This window comes from Pipra filicauda, unplaced genomic scaffold, assembly GCF_003945595.2.
Source record: "Pipra filicauda isolate LSUMZ 115617 unplaced genomic scaffold, ASM394559v2 scaffold7_size6619720_pilon, whole genome shotgun sequence".
Lineage (NCBI taxonomy): Eukaryota > Metazoa > Chordata > Aves > Passeriformes > Pipridae > Pipra > Pipra filicauda.
In genome coordinates this window covers 6,382,017-6,405,406 of record NW_024104976.1, presented here as the reverse complement: position 1 = coordinate 6,405,406, position 23,390 = coordinate 6,382,017, and the positions used below count along the sequence as shown (strand labels likewise).

At 55.0% G+C, this 23,390-nt stretch overlaps 1 protein-coding gene across 6 annotated transcripts in view; it reads left to right on the top strand.

Moving 5' to 3' along the window:
• ZNF609 (zinc finger protein 609) overlaps positions 1 to 23,390 on the top strand; it is a 64,512-nt gene that overhangs the window by 266 nt on the left and 40,856 nt on the right. For 4 of the 6 annotated variants that reach the window (XM_039390080.1, XM_027741850.2, XM_039390076.1 and 1 more), the window contains exon 2: positions 13,691 to 14,555. In XM_039390080.1, the coding sequence (XP_039246014.1) occupies positions 13,809 to 14,555 (747 nt within the window). In that variant the 5' untranslated portion in view covers positions 13,691 to 13,808. Of the gene's footprint in view, positions 1 to 570; positions 657 to 13,690; positions 14,556 to 23,390 lie in introns of those variants that run through there. The other 2 variants (XM_039390077.1, XM_039390079.1) reach the window with 2 other exon arrangements.

Below are 23,390 nucleotides of genomic sequence, written 5' to 3'. Positions count from 1 at the left end.
CCCCCCCTTTCTCCTGTGATCCCCGAGGACGCGGCTGTGTGCCCCCCCCGTGACCCTTGGGAACAGGGTCCGGGTGCCCCCATCTCCCCCCCCGAGACTACTGGGGACGGGGGGTCTGGGTGCCCCCCTCTGCTGTGATCCCGGGGACGGGGCTGTTCCCCCACCGTAGTCCTTGGGGACGGTGGTCTGGGTGCCCCCCCGCTCCGTGACCGTGGAGGCTGTTGTGTGTCCCCCCCGTGACCCTCGGAAACAGGCATTTGGTTGCCCCCCGCTCCGCTGTGACCACTGGGGACGAGGGGCTGCGTGCTCTTCCACCCTTGTGACCATTGAAGACGGGGCTATGTGCCCTCCCCTCCCTACTCCATGGCCATGGGGACGGGGCTGTGCCCCCCCCGTGACCCTTGGGGACGAGGGTCTCTGGGCCCACCCAACCCCGTGACCGTGGGGGCGGTTGTGTGTCCGCTCCCCGGGGCCGTTGGGAACGAGCCCCCCCGGGTGTCGCGGCGGTTGGGGGTCGGGTCCCCCCGCAGAGGTGCCGGATTCCCCCCCCGCCACTGCGGGGGTCCCGCTCAGGGTCCCGGGGGGCTCACCCTATGCGGGGGTGCGGATCCCTCCGGCTGCGAGGGACGAGGGGGCTGGTCCCCTGCGTGTCCCGGGTGCGTCAGGCCGCTCCCAGGGGTGCGGGGGGGAGATCCCCGTGCGTGGGGTCACCGCCACGGCAGGTCGGGGATGGGGGGGCAGGCGGGGAGGAGGTTGCCGAGGGGCAGCGGTGTCCCTGGGGTTGGGGGGATCTTCCCCCTCTTGAGTCCCGTCTCTATGCAGGGAGGGTTTGGGGGGCACAGGAGCAGAGAGGACCCCAGTAGTGAAGGTTCCCCTGGAACAGGAAGGGGGACTCTCGGCACAAATCCCACAAGGTTAAATTTTCTCCAAGGCGTTTAGGAAGTGTGAGTTGTCGGGGGGGGGGGGGGGGGGGGGGGGCGGGGGGGGGGGGGGGTGTCAGGTCCTGAGAGCAGAGCCCCTCCAGGCATCTCCCCCTGGGCTGTACTGTGTGCTGGTGACCTGGTGCTGCAGGATGTGCCGCCCGCCTTCGAGGCCTTTGAGCCCCCGAGAGCCAGCGGGCCGATCCGGGGGTGACACTGGTGGTGACAACGTGGCCGAGTGTCCCAGGAGGGCTGGGGCGGCCGGCGGGGCGAGGGCGGTGGGGCGAGGACGGAGTTCCTGCGTGCAGCTCTCCCGCCCGTTGTGTACACGGGGAAGGTCACAGGTTCAGGTCTGGTCTGTGAGATTTGGCTCCCCTCCATCTCCCAGCAGCCCTCTTTTTTCCTTTCCTTTTTCCCCCTTTTCTGGGAAGGCTCTTTCCCTTGGAGGAGTTGTTAGCCACTCATTTTCCGTGGCGGACACTGGAGAGCCCACAGGCCCTCTCCCCCCCTCCAGAAGATCCAAGGATGCCGGCGGCGGGGCTGGCGGTCCGGCTCCGGCGCGCGCAGGCAGTTCCTCGCCTGGACATCCTCAGGAAAACCTATTTCCACGCTTTGTGCGATGACTCCGGCATCGGATTATGCCGCACATTTCTAGCTCTTTGTTGGCAGTGTGCGACCGCACACGCACGGCACTCGGAAAATCCAGGCAGCTGATCTTATTGATTAACTCTGGACCAGAAATAATTTATAATTTATTATTTTGAAGCCGTTTTGGTCACGAAACGCAAATCCTTGCCCTTTTACGCCCTCCTTCATCCAGTGAGGTTTTCTCCTCTCCTGTGCAGTGGAGAAGGGAGACGTGTGCAGCGCCGGGAGCACAGCGTCTCTGTGGTGCAAAGGGACGAGGATTTAATGTTTCACCTGGACTGGCCTGTTGTGCAGGGCAAGGGCTGCTTCAGTTAGAGCCACCGGAGGAAATTAATTATCAAACAAGTTGTAATGACCTGTAATTGAGTACAGCCAGGGCATGGGAAGGAGGTTTTATTCCCTTTTCCGAGCTGAGCACTCAGACCTGGTCTGTGTGTTTGGTGAGTCGCCATTAGGCTGCTCATTAGCTGGAGAGGCCGGTGTGTGTGTGTGTGCAGAGGTATCTCTTAGCACGCTTGTTACCTCTACATGGGCTGAAAGCGGCACAATGTTTTGGGGTGGACTCATCTGTCTGTCTGTAGCTCCGTGCTGGGTGGCAACCCCAAATAATCCCTTCCTTGCCACAGTTGCAGGGTTGCAAAGTCCCCTTGTGCTCTGTCGGTGGTCACAACATTGCTTCTGCTGCCTCAAAAGCTTTTTCCCTGTAAATCGAGCTGAAAATGTGCCATTTTTTGGGAAGAAAGGGCTTGTGAAGGCGGTTGAGGGGTTCTCGTGTGGTGTTGGAGGTACTCAACAGCTTGTGTGTCTTTATTATGAATTAACAGGAAGGACAGACTGGAGTTTGCTCCGTCTGGTTTATTCTCTTGGAGAACGGGGATGCCTCAAATCAAAAATTGCCTCTGGGTTGTATTTACAGTGTATTTTTAATTGTGATTGCATAAATTAAAGAAAACCAGGATCTGCCTGGTCTTTCTCGCGCTTCCGCGCGGGCATCATTCCCAAAACAAAGTCAATATCCGCACGTTGTGTCCAGGCCATGACAGGTGGTGGGATCCCACTCCTGGACTGATGGTGGCTGGGGACTAGAGTCATGTGTTGTGCCCGATTTATTTGGCATTTCCTAGGTGTAGGGATATTTCTCCGCATGTTTGTGATGGGAAGAGGAAGAGCTGGGCTTGGCCGGGCTGGGAGCAGGGATGCACCTCGCGGCCGTCCCGCTGCTCCCTGCACGGCACAGCTCCGATTGGGATTAGGGCCTGTGGGCGCTGATGCAATACTAGTCCCAGATGTAATGCAATAAGCCTCTTTGTCCCCTTTATCCAGAGCATTATGTAAATAAGATGGTATTTATGGTCCCAGGTATGTTGTTCCGGGGCTGTGTGACAGCCTGCATGCGCAGTGATGCCCTTTGAGTGTTGGCACCGCTGCTGGTGTTCCCAGCCGGAGGCAGGGACCTGCTGGGGGCAGATGCTCTGGGGGAACACGTCACATGCCGGTTCCCTACGGAGAGGAGGTGAGGCCGCAGGTGACCTTGCCAGGAGCTGGTGACAGTTTAACTGCACTCGGTTGCCGGTACGTGGTGAGGGCAGTGAGCAGGTTAGCGTTGGAGTCTGCAGGGATGGGGTGGTCGCCCACTGAGTTCACAGAGAGGTCCGTGGTTATCTTTGCAGACTTCCTGCAGAACACGGGCTGCTGGTTCCGCAACCTCGGGGTTGTGAGAGTCATGTGTCTCTTCCCAAACCTACCTTGTGTTCCTTTGAAGCTGATGGTGGTTTGTGGAGAGGTTTTTTGGGAAGCACCAAAGTCCCTGAAGGACCTGGAGATGGCCCGGGCTGTCTGCAGTTCTCCTGTGATGCCCCTTCTGATGCTTCGTGGGCTCTCTGGGCATGGGGAGAGTTGGTCCCTTCCCCATGGATCTTGCCTGCTTACTTGAGACTGTCATAATTTGGGTGCTTGTGGTAGTGGCTGGAGGGAGAATGATGCTGTGACGTGGGGGTGCTTGAATTCATCAGGGTTTGGGGACGTGGCAGGTGTGTTGAGGAGCCCTTGTAAGTGTGAAGGACCTTTTGTAAGATCAGGGGTGTAGGTAAGTGAGCCAGCTTGGAGCACATGGCTCTCTAGGAGCTCATGGGTGGCCATGTGTGACTCCTGAACCAGAGCTTTGGCCACCCTGGCAGCAACCAGTCTGCTCCATGTACCCGTGCTGGGTTGACTTAGATGAGGAAGGGTGTTTTTTGGTGTTAGGAAAGGGCAGGAAAAGAGATCCTACTGGGATATGGCTTATTTTGCCGTGCATATGCACTTTCCAGCTACCAGGAGTTGGCTTCTTGAGGTGTGATGTGGTGTCAGAGGAAGGAGTGAGGTTGAGCTTGGGCAATCCTACAGTGAGAAAATAGAGGATGGCTGCCTGACCAGGAAACTTGCTCTGAGACTCCATTTGCTCTTGTGATTGCTTGAGTTTTTCTTGACTTTATATAACTTCTTTAAAGGAAACCGATTCCCTTCTGCATTTGGATGGAAAATCAGTTTTTGAGATGAGCCCAAGAGGTTGTTTTGTTTTCACTGCAGCTGAGTGTCCTTCACAGGCACAAAACCCACTGACGTAGCTGCTGAGCGTCAGCTCAGATGTGGTGTGAGGGGGTATGAAAGGATGCAAGTGCATTTTTTTGTGGATGAATAAGGATGATTTCAGGAGAACCTTGGTATTTTGTATTTAAGCATTAAATACTCAACTTCTACAATTCATTGCCTTGTGCATGGTGTAAGAAAAGAAGGAAAAAGGGAAGATAATGTTGTGACCTTATGCTGCTCCTTCCCTGAGCACAGAAAGGTTTTGTGGCATTGGATTTTCCTTCCAAGCAGTTCCTGGGCTGCTCAACCACTCTTCCAATGGCTGGAAGGATGAGATCTCTGTACAGTGCTACATCATGTGCGACGTGGTCACACTGATTTATTGATAACGAAATTGATTTTAGTGACTTTGCTGAGCCTGTTTGTAGTTTGGATTAAACAGAGCATTCCTGGTTCAGGTGGGTCCAAAGATTTGGCTTGGAGTTTTCCCGGTGCTTCTTCAAAGGGATGAAGGGTGGATCTAGAGGATTGTGCTGTACAGCTTTAAAGGAGTGAAAATGAGGTGTGTAATGACTTTGCCATGAATCCAGTGGGTGGAGAGTCTTGCTCATCTCCAGGAGAATTACTGCTCCTTCCCCAAAGGTTTAGCAGCCATGGGGAAATTTCTTCTTGTCCTGAGGATTTCCTATTTATTTTTGAGGGGATTTCACATCTAATTTGCAGCTTCCCTCTGTATCCATCACCACAAGTAATTCCAAGTACACTAGGACTTCCCAAATAAGCCGAGCCCGCTTTGATACATGGTTCTGGCTGGGTTTTATTGTATTCCTGTACATGCTGGCTAATTCACAAAATTTGGCAATTTGCAATGGGTCATTAGCGCGAATTAGCAACTTTCTGATGGATATCAGAGCTCTGCAAATGTGCCTTATTAATCTAGGAGATACACCTATTTATTATCCCTCCCAGGGAAAAAAAAGGGGATTTCTCAGCATGGTACTCGCTCCGCTTGCATTTGTCCCTGTCTGCATCTGCCTTCCCTCCTCCTTTACTTCACAGTCTGGTTGGTTTTTTCCCAAAGTGTTCCCAGGCTGATGGTGTGACAGGAAGAGCGATTACAGCTGCACACACCGGCCTGGCTGCAAACGGAGCCTCTGCTCAGGGAGCCAAGGTGCCCTAATTGGTTATCGAATGAAGGGAATTAAAGGCATTAATAGGTGAAGTGGCAGCTCCTTTGGTTTTGGAGCGGCGGAGAGATGTTCGTCCTCTTCTGAAGGCTGGGAAACGGCCAAGGCTGGCTGCGTGCTCTGCTCCTAAAGGGAAAAATAGAGGAAATAAAGCCCAGAAGCTCTCCCTTCCCTGGGAGCAACCTGGGAGCAAGCAAGCCAGTGGCTGTCTGTCCTCTCCAAACTGCGCTGTCAAGGTAGAGCTGTGGCTGGGAGATACCACTCAGCTGGAATCACTCCAGTGCTGCTCCTTTGGATGGAGAAGATGGAAAAGAGACGTTGACTTTGGCACAGAGTGGCAGCACAGCAAGTGGTTTCCTGTTCCTGCTGTACCTCCATGGAGGGTGATCCTTGTTGGAAACCTGCGTGTCTGCAACCATGGTGGGACTGGGCCCACCATGGGGCAGGAGGATGGCAGGGAGACCAGGAACAAGTGGAGGAGCTTCCCTGCCTCCAGAGCCCTGGAAGGAAAAGGGACAAATGGCCGGTTCACTGGTGCCCGACACCCTGAGCTCACGATGATGCCAATAACCCCGGGTGCCTTCCCACATCCCTGTTAACGGCATTGGGTGTGCAGGGGAAAAGGATGAGCTCCCTTTTCCAGTACTTACTCCAGCAGTTATTTATGCCCCTTGATTGTCTTTGGTCTTCGCCAGCTCTTCTTTCTTCCCATCTCTGTGACTGATGCTGCAAGGATCTTTCCTGGTCACATCCATCTTGCTGCTTCCTCTCGCTGCTGGCGATCTTCCAGCCTGTGCAGAGCTCTGAAGTTTGGGAGCTTTTTGGGTTATTTTTATGTGCTCTCTACCCTTGTCTGGGCTGTGTGTGAGGACAGGTCACCAGTTCAGACACCTCTAAGCCTCTTGTATTTCAGTTCCCTTCTGTGCTGGGGTTAGCAAGGGTGTAAATGGACTGTTTTTCAAATCCACATGGCTGCTCGGCTTTCCCAGTGGAAACCAGCTCTCTGCTCAAGGGACAATCGGCCCCTAGGTTTGTCCCTATGAGAAGCATTGCAGTGCCAAACAGATTGGCTCAGACATCCTGTTTTGAGTGTTTAATGTTGTTTTTGGCACCAGCCAGCAGTGACATGGCTGGCTGGGCTCAACACGAATGGGCTTTGTGTGGGTAGGGGAGCACCAGGGCTGTGTCTGGTGCTGCTGGAATGCACTGGCGTGTCTGGGGCAGGCTGATCCAAAGCGATTCCGAGTTAATCCTGGCTGGTTATTGCTCGCAGTGTTGCTTTTTGCTTTTGCCACCACGTAGCTGCCAACGGTCCGTGTGTCAGCCTTCGGCAGCCAAACTCTGTGGTGACGCCTCTCCGCTCCTGTGGCACTGCCTGTGCCTGCCGGGCACCTGCTGGGTGCTGTGTGCCGGTGGTGCCATGACACCCAGAGGGTGGCACGTGGGGATCATGGGGCAAGCGGGAGATGCAGGTTTTGGGTGAAGATGGGGCTGTGTTTCTAGTTAGTGTTAAGCCATCGTGTGCAGGTCCGGGCACCGCAGTTACACAGGGGTGTCCTCCAGCGTGCAGACACAACAGTGAGGGGAAAATCCTGCTGGGTGTCCCTAATTCAGGATAGGTCTGAGAGATGAACTTGCAGGAAGGAAGCTGCTCCGTTTTTTTAACCATCGAATGCTTTTTCTCCCACGCATGCAGGTTTTTCAGTTCCTCTTTCCCAGTACAGCCGAATGTTTAGAGCACTGGGCAGCAGTTTGTGCTTGAGGATGTGGGTGCTGAGGTGCTGAGAAGGCTCTTGGCCATTTTCACCTGCCAGAGATTTTGGAGTCTCCAAGGTCATGCTTGCTGGAAGACACCTAGCCTGGCGTTCTTGGATGAGCAGGCTGTGATCCAGCCAGCATCCAGAGCCTGAGCCTTGCTGCTCCCTGCTCATTCCATGGCAGAGGCTTGGGAAGCGACAGGGCAGTCAGTGCTCTCAGAGCTGTAACAAAGCACTGGCATGGCTCTTGCCTGCTCATGCTGTGCTTGATGCTCCTCCAGTCTGTGCCACTGAGTTATCCCAGCACTGTGGCCTTCCCTGCAAACTTGGCTCCTGCCTGGCAGGAGAGTCCTCAGCTCTCTGTAGGAGGGCTGTGTGTGCAGAAACGTTGCTGGACTTAAGGGCAGCTACAAAGAGGAGCCACATGGAGAAGTCAAGGGGCAACAGATACAAATCGTGCCAGGAGAGGTTTCATCTCAACATAAGAAAGTAATTTTTTATGGTGAGAACAACCATTCAATGAAACCACCCCCTCTGGGATACGGTAGAGTCCATGTCGCTGGAGGTTTTCAAGTTACGACTGGACGGGGTGGTATAATCTCACCTGGGCTCCCTTTCCTGTGAAAGATTGGGCAAGGTGACCTTTCAAGGTCCCTTACAACCTGGTCTGCTCTATGTTCTGTGACCTGAGTCATGCTGACATGTATGTTCACACTTGTGTGGAACGATGGTTCTTGCTCAGCTTTCCACTGGAGAAGTGACTCCAGCAGCGCGATTCGGTGGAGAGTGAGCAGGCATTCCAAGAAGGTGCTGTTTGCCTGCTGTCCTTCATGGGAACGGAGTGGAGTGTTTGGTGCCTTCCTGTGGGCCTGTAGGTATGGATGTGCCTCCTGCTTGAGCTGAACACCATGCAGTTGTGTGATGGTTCTCTCACCAATGGTTTTCTTGAAACATGAAGCTCTTGGACTTCCTTGTGAGTTGGCAGAGGAAATGTGAGCCATGTTTCATTCAGTACAGAAGTAGGTACCTTAAAAAAACACACAAGGTGAGAGACATCAAAATCAAATACTTGCAAATCTGAAGAACCCTGGGCTCTCAAGGCACGAACAGGCAAAAAATTGGGACTTTGGTGATGACACTTCCAAGACTGACAGGAGGATTAAAGAGGTACTTGTTCCAGTTTTCCCCGTTCCATGATATAAAGGAAAACCTGAAATGTTTGCCTGTCTTTGTATTCCCCCTTTCTGTGTGCCTCGTGTATTGGGGCTGCATGTGGCCTGTTGGGAGTTGAGGGAAGCGAGGGATTCTGGCAAGAGTGGCTTTGCCTGTCGGCCGTGTTCAACAATGTTGGGTTTTTCAGCCCTAGGTCAAGTTCCTCATGGTATTGAGGTTAAAAAAGTGTCAGTAAGAAGCAAACGCTGAGCTTTAGCTAATCTTGTATTTTCATCAAACACTGGCACTGTGCACACATCTCTTGTATTGACAGCTTTGCTGAACGTTGTCGTGTGCCGTAGTTGTCCTGAACATTGCTATAAAGGCTGTGTTTTAAGGTCAGGAGTAGACGGGGGTGGGTGTGAGGTTGAATTTTGATACTAGATGCATCTTTTGCCTGATGAAGAATGTGAAGTGGATGCCTGAGTGTGTATTTGGGAGCAGTTGGGTGTTATGGCTGATAGATCTCCAGAGCTTTCCTCCAGGTAGGGTGATTGCCTGGCTGCTCCAACGCCAAAGCTCTGCTCACCTCTCCACCTTCCTCTATCTCCAGCCTCTTCCAGTGACCTCTTCTGTCCTGCTTCTGTCATGCTTGGACTGAAATATTTCAGGCTTTTCTCAAGAATGCCAACAAATGACTCATCACTCGAGCGCTGCCCTGCGTCAGGTTCATCTCCAGTGTCAAGGCTCAGCCTACAGAAACTTGGAGTCCCGGCCTAAGTTTGGCAGTGTCTCTCCCGGTGCTCTGGCTGCAGTGCATGCTGGAACATGTAGTCTTAGTGGGGTGCACCTCCATATTAAAAAAAGAAGGGTGGCTCCATTTTATTCAAATTGGGTTCAGCCTTCTCCCTCCTGGCAGCTTGCCGGCGCCGTCCCACTCAGCCCCGAGAGCCACCGAAGTTCTCCCGGCGCCTTGTGTGAGCGCGGAGGCGGGAGCGCAGCTCCTCCATTCAAAATCTTGCTTAATTCCACATTGAACAGCTTGTTTTGAAGCCCTATGCTTCAGCGTGTTTTGCAACAGCTCGGACTCCCGCCGGGCGCAGGCGGTGGAGGGATCCTGCCCACGTTGGGTGGCAGTTCTGGAGGGTGTCATGGCAAATCTCCTTTGTCTGCTACGGCCTGACTGATGTCTGGGGGAGAGCGAACCCTCCTCCCCTGCGTGATTTCTTGAGCTGAAAGCAGCAAGTGAGTGAGGAAGCTCCTTTGTGCAGATTTCTCCGTCTCCTCTTGTTCGTGCCAGCTGGCTCGCGTTCAACATTTCTCTTTTTTTCTCTCTCTCTTTTTTTTTCTCTTCCCTCTCCCCCAGCTCTAGAGAGAGGGGGCGGGGAGAGAGGGAACATCTTAAAAAGAAATCTGCAGAAAAGACATGGGAGTTACTTAACAAAAATCCAACCCAAACAAGCCCAGCTGGGGGATTACAGGCGCGGCGGTGGGAGCCGAGCGGGGAGCGAGTGCGGCAGCTCGGAGAAGGCACCGCGTTGCCCCCCCCACCACCCCGAGTTTCTTTAGTCGTAAAAGGAAACAAAAAGGGATCTTGTGCAGAGGCAGCGGATGGGGAGAGCGGCCGGCTGGCTGCCAGCCGCGGGAGGAAGGGCCTCGCATTGTGGCCCCTCGTGCTGCTGCCTTGGCTGGGGGCTCGTGGGGAGCCCTTTGGGGGTCTTGGCAAGCTGTTGGGGGGGGCAGCAGCCCTTCCACACCACTGCCTTTGCCTCACCCAGGAGGGAGCGGAGGGCTCTGTCTGCTCTCCGGGGTTGCTCCTGGCTGGAGAGAGCATCTCGCCGAACCCTCTGCTCCCTGCCTCGTACCCCGCTGGAGGAAATGCCGTGTCCTACAGATTTTCTCCCCCCCTTCCCTGTCCTCTTTGCTGCTCCTTCTTGCGGGCATTCCTGAAAGTTAATCAGGGTGAAAATTGCAGTCGGTCATGTCTGGAAGCCACCAGAGGCTGATCCTGGAGCGCTGCAGGCTGAAGCACATGGCTATGAGACAGTCTCCCTACGTGTGGGCTGGCTGCTGCCAGGAGAAGAGCTTTTCTCCTGCATCTTGCTGCCCTTGGGCGGTCAGTGCTTCCTTGCTTTGGTCTCTTGGCCTCCGGTAACCGGCGGAGAAAGCTGGAGTGGCGCGGGCTTGGCAGGTTCTGAGCATCCTGCACTGGTTTTAGCACAAAGAGCCGGGGGCTCCTGCGGTTTCCTCGCTGCCTTTTGGAATGCGAATGTTCTGGTGGAGGAGCTGTCTCTAGGTGTGTGTGCAGCCCCGAAAGTGAACTTTCAGGTTTGCCTCTGAATACGGTTTGGCTCTGTCCCAGCCCGTAGATGTGGATTGTAGAGGTCTCAGCACCTAATGGAGCTGAATTATTCATGTCTGGTGCTGTGTGTGTGCAGCATTCCCAAGCAGAAAGCTGTCTCCTTGTAGGATCTGCGCTCCAGGACTGCTCTTAAAACGCTTCGTTGGCAGGTCTCCAGGCCAACAAGTGAGCACATGCTTTTCATGTTGTGCGGGGATCAATCCTGCGATGGCAGGAGGTAAGGGGAAGGACACATTTACAGCTGAATCAATCTCCTCGCTCTGTTTTCTGAGATGCCATGATTTATGGTGGCGTTACACCACCCAGCAGGAGAGCAGGGAGGATCTGGATAGAACCCGGCACTTCTCCAGCTTGGGCAAAGCAGGCAGTGGGAAAGGCACTCCTTTCTCTGGGACATGGGCTGTGGGAGCCAGGGTTCCCCATCTACCAAAATAACTATGATAGGGTAGGTTGTGAATCCCTGGGGGTCTGGCTTGGGAGAGGGACCCAAAACGCTCCTTCAGCTGCAAGGTAGAGCCTGCAAGAGTGGAGAAGAGAAATGGGGAATTGGAAGTTTCAGGGAGGGGGTTTTAGAGCTGTGGGGAATTTTTTAGAGCCACATGCAATTGAGGATGTTCAGGGGGTCCCCCCACATCATGTAAATGGGGTCCCAGCCTTCAGTCTAGGGCTGGAAAGGGCCCATCCCCGCTCCAGTCCCTCTTCCCGTTGCGGCACGTCATGAGCTCCCTGCCCTGCTCTTGGCATGACGAGCCTTCCCCTGACTCTTGCCAATCCAGCATGTTCCTGTCCGTCCTGATTCCCTTCCCTCTGCATTAGCAGAGCCTGGGCTCCCTCGGCGCCTCCTCTGTAGGGTGAGGGTTTTTGCTCCTCTTGTTTTCTAACCCTTTGATTGTTCCTAGCTCTCTAATTGCCGAGGACTCAGTGGACTTCTGGGCTCCTTCTTCCTTTTGTTGTGGTAGGAATTGGCAAAAACTGCTGCTGCTTGCAGAGTTTCAGACCCAAGTCCCGCTCATCTGCTCTCCTTATTCCACATGTATAAATAATATTTATGGAGATGTGTGTGCGTGTGTATCTGCACGTTTGGAACAGCAAGGTGAATTCCCTGGTGGGAGCGGAGAGCCGGCCGAGCCGGCATCGTGGAGTTGTTGCATGGAGCGGTAGATGCTGTGCCTGTCGCAGTACAACCCTGCGGATTGTCCCTTGCTTTTCTGCCACTACGAGGTCAGATCCTTGTCCTTTGTCCTTCTGATCCGAGCTGGCCGTGACCCTTTGCCTGCTCCAACCTTGGGTTGGCAATTCTTGGATTTGGAGGCTGAGCCTCATCCTCTCCCAGCAGCTCCTGTGTGTTGGTCCTGCGCATTAGCGCTGTGTCCACCTGTCCATTGGGGTTGTTCCTGGATTCCATGCCTCAGCTTAGGGCTGGGAAGGGGCTGTTACGAGCCAAAAATCTGGTTCATCCGTCTTGTTACCATCTTTGCCCATCTGCACAAAGGGATTGTTGTAGATCCATGGCACAGAGAGATGGCTGTGCCATGCAGAGGTGAGGTGGTCGCTGCCAATTGCTGGCCCCACCGGTGGTTTGGAGAGAGGCTCCGAAGAGACAGGTTGATGGGGTTGGGCTGGACACCCTGGCTTGGGACTGGGGAGCAGGTCCTGGGGCAGGAAGAGGAGGAGGAGGTAATAGTAGAAACACGCAGGGCAGCTTTGGGAAGCCGTTAGTGACTCCGGTGCATAAAGTGATATCCTGATTCGGCACTTTCCCTGCTGCTGAAATGAGAGGTCAGTGCTTTTCATTTCCAGCTTGCACGCAAGCCCCCAGCTCCTAGGGTTAAAAATCTCCGTAATGACCTGTCAGAGAGCGGATTATTAGCTGTACAGAGCCGAGGATGCTGTGGGGAGCAGATGGAAAATGGTCTGGCTGCGGCAGCCTGGCTGATGAAAGAATCCCTGGCATTTTTACAGTGTTTGCATCTCTGGAAACGCACCGTGAAGCTGCTTTCCAGGCTCCTGCCTGCTGGGGTTTGAAGAAATTTTTGTGTGTGTGTGTTTTTTTTTTCCCCTTCCCTTCTCATTTCTCTTCAAGTCACCTGTTTTTGAAGTGTTGCTTGTAAATAGTACCAGGAGCCAGCAGGCTCGGAGCTTGGTGGGGAAGGGGAGGACAGTGCTCCTGGAGAGGAGCCTCATCCAGATGGGTGGTCAAGGATTTCTTAAGGGTTCTGGAGTGCAGGCGGCCCGGCTGGATGGTGCTGGGAAGAAGCTGTTACATGTGTTAATTATGTCTCGTCGGGTAATTGCCACAACTCTGTAGCTGTGTCAGGTTGCGCGTGGGTGTCTTTTTTTGTTTCCCTCCGGGGTGAGGGGCTGGGAAGCTGGGAGGAGATATTTTGGGCTCACGGGGGTCAGCTGTGGCGTGGGCAGGTAGGGCTGAGCCCCCACTTCCCAGTTAACACTGGGTACTTGTACAATTGTGTCTTGGTTTCCCATTGGAAGCTTATTGTGGAGGTGATGGTGGTAAACATCCCAAATCCGGGTGCTGTGTTGTGCTGCCCGGAGGTGTGGGATGGGAACCCCATGCTTCCCACTGCGATTTGGCCTTTGGCGACCGCTCTGATGCGTCCCAAGTGTCACAAGCACTCTGAAGCCTGGGATTTATTTCCCACTGAGGCACTCTGCTTCCCTGGCAAGCGGCTCTCGTCCCTCACAGCAAGGCCGGTGTGGAGAGGAGCCCTCCCTCCGGGTGGCATCGGCAGGAGAGGAATCAATTCTCCCTCCCAGGGGCAGCGCTCGATAATTCAGAGGGAAATGGCGAGTGGGGAAACGTGTGAGTAATGTCTTGTTGGAGCCGAGAGCCGCGACCTGCCAGGGCTGGTATTGATCGAGGACCGGTGCCAGATGGCTGCTGCTGTGGGGGCAGCTGCCGAGCAGCCCCAGCCTGGGGGATGGCAGGAGGATTCTGCGAGGGGAGATTTGGGAGGTTGGGGGTTTCACCCTGCCCAGATCTCTCCTGGCTGCAGGTGCGGCTGCCAATGAAGGCAGATCTGCCTGCCTGTGGCTCTTCGTGTGTAACCTTGTTTTCTTTGCTTTCCCTTCCAGCAGCGATGCCGTCACCTGGGCAGACCCCGACCACTGGAAGCCCCCCAAGGACGTAGGTGACCCCCAGGGCGTGGAGACAGGGAAGAGCCTTGAATCGTGAGGGGTTGTTAACTCTAAGATGTCCTTGAGCAGCGGAGCTTCCGGAGGGAAAGGAATTGATGCGAACCCGGTTGAGACGTACGACAGCGGGGATGAGTGGGACATTGGTGTAGGGAATCTCATCATTGACCTGGACGCTGATTTGGAGAAGGATCAGCAGAAATTGGAAATGTCGGGCTCCAAGGAGGTGGGGCTCCCGGCACCCAACGCAGTGGCGACGCTACCGGATAACATCAAGTTTGTGAGCCCAGTGCCGGGCCCTCAGGGCAAGGAGGGCAAATCCAAGTCAAAAAGGAGCAAGACTGGCAAGGACAGTGGGAAGCCGACCCCGGGGTCCTCCCTGTTCACTCCCAGTGAGGGAGCTGGTGGCAAGAAGGAGGCTCAAGGACGCTCTGGGGATGGCGCGAACTCAGGTGGTTTGGTGCCTGCCGTCACCCCGAAGGGCTCGGAGAAGTCGGCCAAGGCGTCTCGCAGCGTGGCCGGCTCCAAGAAAGAGAAGGAGGGTGGCTCATCCAAAAGCAAGAAGGAAAGGAGTGAGGGTGCAGGGGCTGCGGTGGAGAAGGAGTCCAGTGTGCTGCAGCCCCTGGCCCTGGCAGTGAGGGTGGGACAGTATGATGGAGGCCAGGGGACAGAGCCTGCTGCTGCCGAGCAGCTTGGGAGTATAGCTATTGACACGGGAGCTGCGCTCAATCCCTTGGGAGTTAAGTCGGAGCTGGAGGATGGGGAAAGTGAGTGCCGGCAGCTGAAGAAGGTGAAATCGGAGAAGGTAAGAAAGGTGTCAGGGTGTGGGTGACGTTGCTGCTCCTGTGCCAGGATGTCCTGCTGTGTGGGTGGCAAGGGAACGGGACCATGTGTCTTGTACTGTTGGGACCAACACTGGTGATGGCTGGTGCCTGCTGGTTCTGGTGTGAAGGTGGTTTGGCCATGTGATGTGCCAGTGTCTGGACGTGGCGATGGAATGGCGCTGTCAAGCTGTGCCTGGCTGCTGGGAACTGTGTGTCAGCAAATCACCTGCAGCCACTGTGCTCCGGGTACCATCCTGCTGTGCCCTCTGGGATTTGGTTTCTTTGGTGCTGTGGCTGTGCCAGTGGGTCCAGGCCTCTCTGGCCTCTGTCACTCTGCAGTCAAGGTGATGTCCTGGTGCTGAGCTCCAGCTCCCAACGGGACACATGGCTTCTGTGGGCCACTGTGCTCTGTGTCCCGCTGGCTTCCCCTTGAGTGGCAAGGCTCCCTGCAGCCCCTGGAGGAATTTATTTCTCTCTGGTTGCATCATGTGCAGAGAAGGATCCCTTAATGTGTCAGTGAGCGTGGGATCTGCATGGGCTCGTGGGTGAGCACAAGGAGCAGGGCTGACAGGAGTCACCGCCTCGTTCCTGGAGCTGCCAATGGTACGTGGGCTCTGTCCCATGGGTGGTGATGATCCAGCCCGGGCCAGCCAGGGCTGTGGGTGATGTTTGTTGTGTTGCTCCTCTGCTGACATGCGGCAGCGATGCAGAGCTGGCCAAGCTGCTCTTCCAGGTCACCAAGGGCACAAAAAGCCCCACCAGTGGCACATGGCCTACAGGGTGAGTGGCTATCTGTCCAGGTGGTGCTGGGCTCTGGGTGGCTGCATGGCTGGACATGGCCATTTTGGGACTCTTTTCTTGTTTCTCAGTAATCACAGTGGCTGATGGGTAAATGGGGAAGATTTTGGAGTTCTGTGGGCAAATGGGGAAAACTTTGAGCATGTGGAGGTCTGCGCTCTCCTCTGTGCCAGCTGCACACGGGTGTCTCCAGCGTGTGCCTGTGGAGCCACATGTTTGCCGCACATGGGGTGAGCATCACAAGCATGTGTGTTTGGGGTGGCTCGGCCCTATTGCCATCAACATTTGCTGGGGTTGGTAGAGTGGCTGAGCAGCATCGGGGTGCGCATCGCCGTGTCTGCAGCTGGCGGCTCCCAGGAGGATTTCTGCTTTAGTGTGGGGATCACAGTGTAGGCACCAGGATAGGTGGGGAGGGCACAATGGAGTTGGGAGAGGTTCTGAGGCTAGGGTTTTGTTGGGGAGCATGTATAGAGAGAAGAGTGGTGGAGATGGTTAGCCATGGGATGGCTCTGGGACAAGGGCTGCTAAATGGCTTGGGGCTATATCCACTTGAGAGGAAGACCCTGGGGCAGGTGACTGAAGCCTGTAAAATTCAGGAGTGGTGTGGAGATGATGTGTTGTTCCCTTGTCTGTTCTGGCAGTGGAACCAGAGTGAATGAGAACAGGAAGAGCAGCAGATGCTGTTCTACATGATGGACTGGAACGTTACTGCTAAAAACTATGGATGGTGAAGGTCCGCCAGTGCTCTGGGGCACTTGGTGGGTTTGTGGAGGAGAAGCCCATCAGGGTTTGTACAGAACAATGTCTTTTTTGCTTGGGAAAAGCATGAGGAGGACAGGAGCTTGGGAAGTGGTTTGGGAAGTATTTCAACGTGCTTGGCTGTTACATTCCATCACAGCCATTTGTGCTGTCACAGGCAGCACTGGAGCCGGCTGGACCTTGGGTCGTACCCTGCATGACTTGCTGTGCTGTTACTATCAAAGATTTATTTCTTTCACTAATGCAGCTGCAGAAATCCTCTGCAGCTGGAGGGGTAAAATGGAGGTGGAGTGTTGGTGGAGGAGGAGCTGGACATACCCCAGCCTTGTGAGCTGGCACCCAGAAACTCCCTGTCTGCTGGGCTGGTCCCACAGTGTGGGCAGCAGAGGTGGGAGGATTCTGCCCCTCTGCCCTGCTCAGGTGAGACCCCACCTGCAGAGCTGCCTCCAGCTCTGGGGCACCAGCACAAGAAGAATGTGGAGCTGTTGGAGTGAGTCCAGAGGAGGCCACGGAGCTGCTCTAAGGGCTGGAGCCCCTCTGCTCTGGAGCCAGGCTGGGAGAGCTGGGGGTGTTGAGCCTGGAGAAGAGAAGCTCCAGAGAGACCTTAGAGCCCCTTTCAGTGTCTAAAGGGGCTCCAAGAGAGCTGGAGAGGGAATTTGGACAAGGGTGTGGAGGGACAGGTGAAGGGGAATGGCTTCCCACTGCCAGAGGGCAGGGTTAGATGGGACATTGGGAAGAAATTCTTGGCTGTGAAGGTGGTGAGGCCCTGGCGCAGGTTGTCCAGAGCAGCTGTGGCTGCCCCATCCCTGGAAGTGTTTGAAGGCCAGGTTGGACGGGGCTTGGAGCAACCTGGTCTAGTGGAAGGTGTCCCTGCCCACAGCAGGGGATGGAACAAGATGATCTTAAACGTCCCTTCCAACCCAAACCGTTCTGTCATCTCCATGCTGATACCCTGTGAGGAAGGTTCTGCCATTTTACTTGTTTATATTCAGGCACAACCACCTCAGTGAGTGCTCAGCTTGGAGGGCTGATCCTTGTTTTGAGAAGGGATTTGATGTCTGGATCTGCAGGAACACATGTTGCATTTGCACTTAGGAATCATTGACTGTTTCATCAGCCTCCTGGGGGCAGCTGGATGGCTTCCTTTGGGTCGGGAAAGCCGTGGGCGAGGAGAAGAAAGGTGTCTGCATGGCAAGGGGTGGGAAGACAGTTTTGTTTCTTGAGGAAGAGCCTGAGGCTGGGCAGATGCCTGGGATAGGGTGGAGGAGTACAGAGGGGGTACAATGGGGGGACGTGGTGATGGGGGATATGGCATTGGGCTCATCCTGTCTCCTAAAAGCTGTGGAGGTGCCCTAAAAACTGCATGTGGAGTCCAAAGGAGAAGTGAAGAACGGAGGTACATGCTGACTGTGGGAGGGACACTCCTCCAGGCAGTGCATTGAGGGGATGAAGGGGGCAGGTTCATTCTGGCCTGGCAACAAACCCTGCCTGGGAAGCGAGAAACTTGCTCAGACTGAAACAGGAACGGCCACAACATGACTCAGCCCAACCTTTGGACTCCATCAGCTTGTCCTCTGCTTAACCCTGTGCTGCTCCCTCTTCCGTTCCGGGCAGGGAAACTGGTCTCCATCTGTGGATGAAGGGAGACTGTCTGTCCCTCCACTGGCTTCAGCCCAGCGTAGGTGACTTCCTCGTCTGTAGGTGCGTGCTGAGCTTGGCATCTTCAGCCAGGAGGTTCTGTTGTATCTCCATGGCTGGATTAATGAACACTTTAGCAGGGAGTGTTTTGACTTGATGAGGTGCTTTGGTGCCCCAGCCAGTTCATGCCCCAGCCAGCTCATGCCCCAGCCAGCTCACCCTACTTGCCTCTGCTTCTGTTTTTGTGCTCTTCTAGTATCTCACTGTAGGGTTTGGCAGCCCTCAAGTCTTTGAAGGGTATAGGAAGGAGCTTTGCTGTCGGTTCTTTCAGATACCCTTCCATGTCAACCAGTGCTCTGTGGTGCCATGTCCACAGGCGAGGTCACCCTTACTCCCATGTCTGACATCGCAGCGATGAAGCCTGTGGATGTGGCCCATGGGTTTAATGGAATTTGTTTTGCCAGTGTGACCCCCATGGCTCCTCTGGTTGCTGCTTTCCAGAGTGAAGCTTCAGGAACTGAATATCCCAAATGTCCCTTTTCTTGGTGTGGATCTTGGCCTTGTCCAGGCCTGTTACATGCTCTCCTCGAACCTGATGCCATCAGTGTGTTGGGGCACAAGTGGTAACTTCTCCAGGGATGGAGGCTGATCGTGATGAAACGCACTGGCAATAACCCTGCAGAGACCTTCCAGGGTCTCTGGGATGGGCTGAGCACCTCACACGAGTTTGCCTCAGGCTGTGGTTGGTGCCTGGGCAGCTTCTTGGAGCCCCAAAAGATATTTGGGGGGCCAGCAATGGAAGCTTAATACTTCTTGCACCAGGGAGAGAAAAGAGCTTGTGCTGACGGACCCATGACCAGAGTGTGGGGACCGGAGGCTGGATCAGTCCCTGGGTTATTGGCGATGGGGGTTTGGTCTGGGGGAATAGTGGTGTTTGGGAGGGAACGGCAGCTCTCGGCGAGCAGCCACGCTCAGCAAAATGGCCGTGCACGGAGGAGCAGCGCCCGCTGTGCAGTCCCTGCCCCACCGGCTGCCGTGGCAGGGCCGAGCCGGCCCCGGGCCCGGTGGCTGCGGCGGTGGGCGCTCGGTCGCCAGCTCTGCACCCACCTCGCTGCCCGGGCCGTGGCCCCTGCACCCGCTCCTGGGCACGCCGGGCCGGCCAGGGGATGTTGAGCATTAAACAAAAGAGCCTCCCAGCTCTTGGCTGCCGCTTCGGCTTTGTTTTGATTGAGAGGTTGTTCAGCAGGAGGAGGGAGGGGGTGTTTTTTTTCCTCCTCTTCTGACGAGCGTCCAGATGCGACGCTGCTGCAAACAAGGGAAAGGCAAACAGAAGCCGCTGGAGACTCTGCTCTTCTGAAAAGCCTCTCTGGGTCACGCGCGCTGCGGTTTCGGGCAGCCAGGAGGGTGAATTCGGTCGTGTCCCTCTGTGGGAGAGGGGGTGAAAGCTGCTGGTGCATTTTTCCCCCTGAATTTCCCCCTGGACACCGCATGGTTATGCCCTGAGTGTGCTCAAAGTAAAGATCCCTGCTATGGGTGGCGCAGTGGTGAGGGGACATTGTAAGTGGGAGGGGGCACTGCAGTGGCTGAACCCCAAAGCTGGTGTGAAAATGTACTTGTGGCTCTGTGGGAGGAGAGCGTGACAGGGGAGGGGGTGGGTGGTCACACCGTGCCAAGTGGCAGCTACCAAAAAAGAAATGTTCCTCAAAAATACATCCCTGGGCTCTTCTTGCTGCCACTGGCTTGTCTGGCAGTTTGCAGTGTGGCTTTGGTGTCACCTTTGTGATCCTTCTTCCTCTAACTCAGGGACATGCACCTGCACGGTGTCTCCAGTGTTGGTCCTATAGCCTGAGCAGGATGTGGAATGGATCCCCAGGCATCCCCCCATGAATCCTTTACCTAGAATCAAAGCACAATTGCCTTTTTTTAGCCCTTTTTCCATTTTTGGGGGAAAGGATGAGTTTTGATGGTGGATGCAACGGTGAGGATTGGGGTGTGGGGTGCTTGGGTGACTCCAGCTTGAAGAGGTGAGATCTCCCCGTAGTTCTACTGGGTCCAAGCCCAACTCTTTTAGGGACATTTCTTGATGTGGGGCAGAGCCAGGATGGGAAATTGTGGGCTGGTTCCAGCCTTGTGCTTTGAAGATGTGCTTGGGATTTTGACTGATAAGGAGTTCCTTTTCTTGGGGCCAGAGTTTGGGTGGAGAAGCTCCCAGTGGAGGTGTTTTGGTTAAAACAGTTGCTGCTTTAGAGACCCTCCAAAACTGGCTCCGTCCATCCCTTCAGAGCTGGTGTTCACCCTGTGCTTCATTTTCCAGAGGGATTTTTAGGACACCCTGGAAGCCCAGCACTTGGGTAGGGACCTGTTTGTACAGAAAACCCTGGGGAGAAGCCGTTTCCCACCCCTTACTCCCCAGGACTCAGCTCTTTCCAGGGAATGGCAGCCAGAGTGACATTGGCAGCCCAGGGAGGTGTAGGGGGGTGCAGGCAGCTGCCGGCTCTTGCCTGCTCTGCTCACTGTGGTTCCTTTTCTCCAGCCATACTGGAATCAGATCCCTCCGGAGCTGCTGACAGGGCTGTGTTGGGAGGCCTTGGGAATGACACTGCTCGTTTCCTTATCGTCCCCAGCCCTGCTGCCTGGAGCCTTCTGCTCCAGGAACAAGGCAAGAAGGGGGCACGCAGCCAACATGTGTCAAGAGCTACAAAGGAGGAAATTGGCCTCGTTCACTTCAAACCATGGGGTTAGTCCTGGAGTTTTGGCTCCTGCTGAGAGGTTATTTATATGTGGGATTTTTTTTTATAACCGCTGGATGTAGCAGGCTGGGAGTTCCAGCTGATCCCACCTCTGAAGGCTTTACAAAGGGAAAATTGCATCTCTCCCTGGTTGCTTTCCCAACTGGCAGTTTTAGGAAGGACTAAAGGGCTGAGTTAGCTTTGACGCCCGACCCATCGGTGTTGCCGTATCCCAGTGAATTGGTCGTCGTGCCAAAATGCGGCCCCATCTCCACTGGAGTGGGAGCAGGACATAACGGCTCCCCATCAAGGACATGGTGATGGGAAATGGAGCAGCACTGAGAAAGCGGAGAAAACATCTCCCCGCTCCTGAAGCGTGAGAGTGGAATGACACCGTGAGAGCAGAACGACACTGTGCTAACGAGGGGGTGACAGAGAGGGGGACGGCCCCTTCTCTGCTTCCTTGGCACAAGCGACCTGTGAATCCGCTCCCCCAGTGCTTTGATTAGAGATTCTGATGGCAAGGCCGGCGGGTGATTGATCTTGCTGACTCACGGACCTGATTCTTCCTCCGAGGGCAATGGGAACTGCTGGAGACGGGTCAGATTTGGAGGCTAAGGGGCTCGGGTAGACTCTGTGGTGTTTTTTGCTTTGCTTCCAGGCTGGCGGTGGCTGCTCATTAGCCTAATGACCCCAGTTACCCAGCACCATTTATCTGCTGAGGGAGATTTCTTTAAAGGAAGATTTGCGCCTCTGGAGCGCTTGGACCCCGAAGGCTTCAAAACCCAGCGAGCTGCTCCCGCGGCCCTGCCGGGGAGCTGATGCGGGGGGAGTGTGCCAGGAATAACCCGCTAATGAGCAAAGCTGCTCCTCCAGCAGGCAGCCAGGGAGGCCGCGGGAAAGGGCTGCAGAGCTCAGTGCTGCCTGCATTCCCCCTCCTCTGCTTTTAAAGGCTGCTTGGCTGGGGATTCGCTGCCTTTTCCCTGTTTTCTGCAGCTATGGCATCTTCTGTGCCGTTGCTTTCACAGTGCTGCGTTGCTCTGCTGCTGCTCTTGAGGATGCTTTGGGCTGGAGCTGTGAAATCCATCTTTCCTGTGAATCCTTGTGTGCAGGCAACCCCGGAGAGGTGCTGGACAAGAGGGCACCCAAATCCCCAGAGCTGAAGGCGGGAAGGAGAAAAGGCAGTGGTGATCACAGTGGACTTTTGGGGTGACTTTGTGACGTTACTACCTTGTGGTAACCAGCGCCTGGAGCTCGATCCCTCATCGGGTGCAAGAGGAGCCACCCCAGGGCTCGGAGCTGAGCCAGCAGCTGGGAGAGCAGCCCAGGGCTGGGAAGCAACTGCCAGGCTCCGGAATGATTTAAAGCCACCAGCAGCCTGACGATATGTTGTATTTGGTGACAACATCTGCTCAAGATATTCCTGTCCCTGTTACTCATTCCTGCCCACGGACCAGATCAGGGAACTGATCTGATGTAAATAAACGCGCTCGGGGTTTTCTGGGGTGAGCTCAGGTTGTGGGCTGGCATGGGCGGGTGAGCTGGGATGGGTGGGGGCATGAGCAATGGTGGTGGCACCTGGGGCTGGAGCTGGGGGCACAAGCAGTGGTGGTGGCACCTGGGGCTGGGAACAGGGGCTTTGCCAGGGTCATGCTGTGGTGTGAGGGTTAGAGATTCACTGGCCTCTTGCAGGGCTCACAGTGGCTCAAGAAGGCATGTGGTGCCTGTGCTCACCATCCCTCCTCTCCCCCTGTGCCCCCAGCCTTACTGGCTGAACCTTGCCAGCTCCATCTCAGCATTCTGTGGGCAGGATAAATCCCTTCGCAGGAGGGTGCTACTACAGAGCTTTTGTATGGTGTGGTAAAGGCATGTGTTCATATCTGCTGACGTTTCCCCTGTGCTTGACACTGAAGTGAGTTTAAAACTTGATGTCAAGATTTATTCTAAAATATTGTCTGACCCTAATGCACTTGGGGTATCTTGAAATGTGTCACAATGAATAGTGCACAGAGCATGCCCACTCTGCAGAGCTGAGCTGGAATTCTGGTTGGGACATGGAGGTCGCCATGTTTTACATCCCATTGAGGGGATGGAATGTGATAAAACTCAAAAGTGCATTTTATCCAGTGCTGAGGAAGCAAGAGGATCCATCTGGGCTCAGGACTGCCCTCCCTTAATGCAAATGCCGGAGCCTCTGTGCCTCAGTTTCCTCCATCCTCTACATGGATTGGATGCTCCCCTGTTAGGTGTGAGCATGGGCTTTGTAGGGGAGAGCACTGGGTGCTCCAGGTGCAGAAGACACCATTGCAGCTACAAATCCTGTGGTTGTGGCACTGTGTTTTTGTTTTGTTTTTTTTTCCCAAGACAGACAGTAATTTCATTCCAGGAAGCTCGCTCGCTCCCCCAATTAGCCATGGAAATGCAGTGTTGTGATATTTTCCCCAGGTGTTATGCAAACGAACGCCCTTCCCAGACTCCCCTCGCTCGCCCCCCCATCCCTTCCTCCGCTTGTTGGGATGCAGGTACACTGCCTCCTGCACCAGAACGGCCCCGCTCAGCTGTTTAACAGATGGCTGTGGCCTGTTTGAACCGCGTGGCTGGTGGCCACGAAACTTGGGCTAAGCCCTCAAAAAAGGACCCTGGAGCTGGGGCTTGGTGGTGGGTTCCGAGGGGGCTGGAGGAGGGAGAGCTGCATCCACCTGGCAGCTTGTCTGTGGATGGTGGCCAGTGGAATCATGTGTTGTCCGAAAGGGGAGGCCATCCCAAAAAGAATCGGTACCACTACAGCTGGTGTTGGTGCTGGGATGCTCCATCACTGGCGTGGTGTGGCAGGGGGGCTGTGATGTCCTCATGGTCCCACATGGAGCACGGTGCATGCTGAGAGCTGATGTG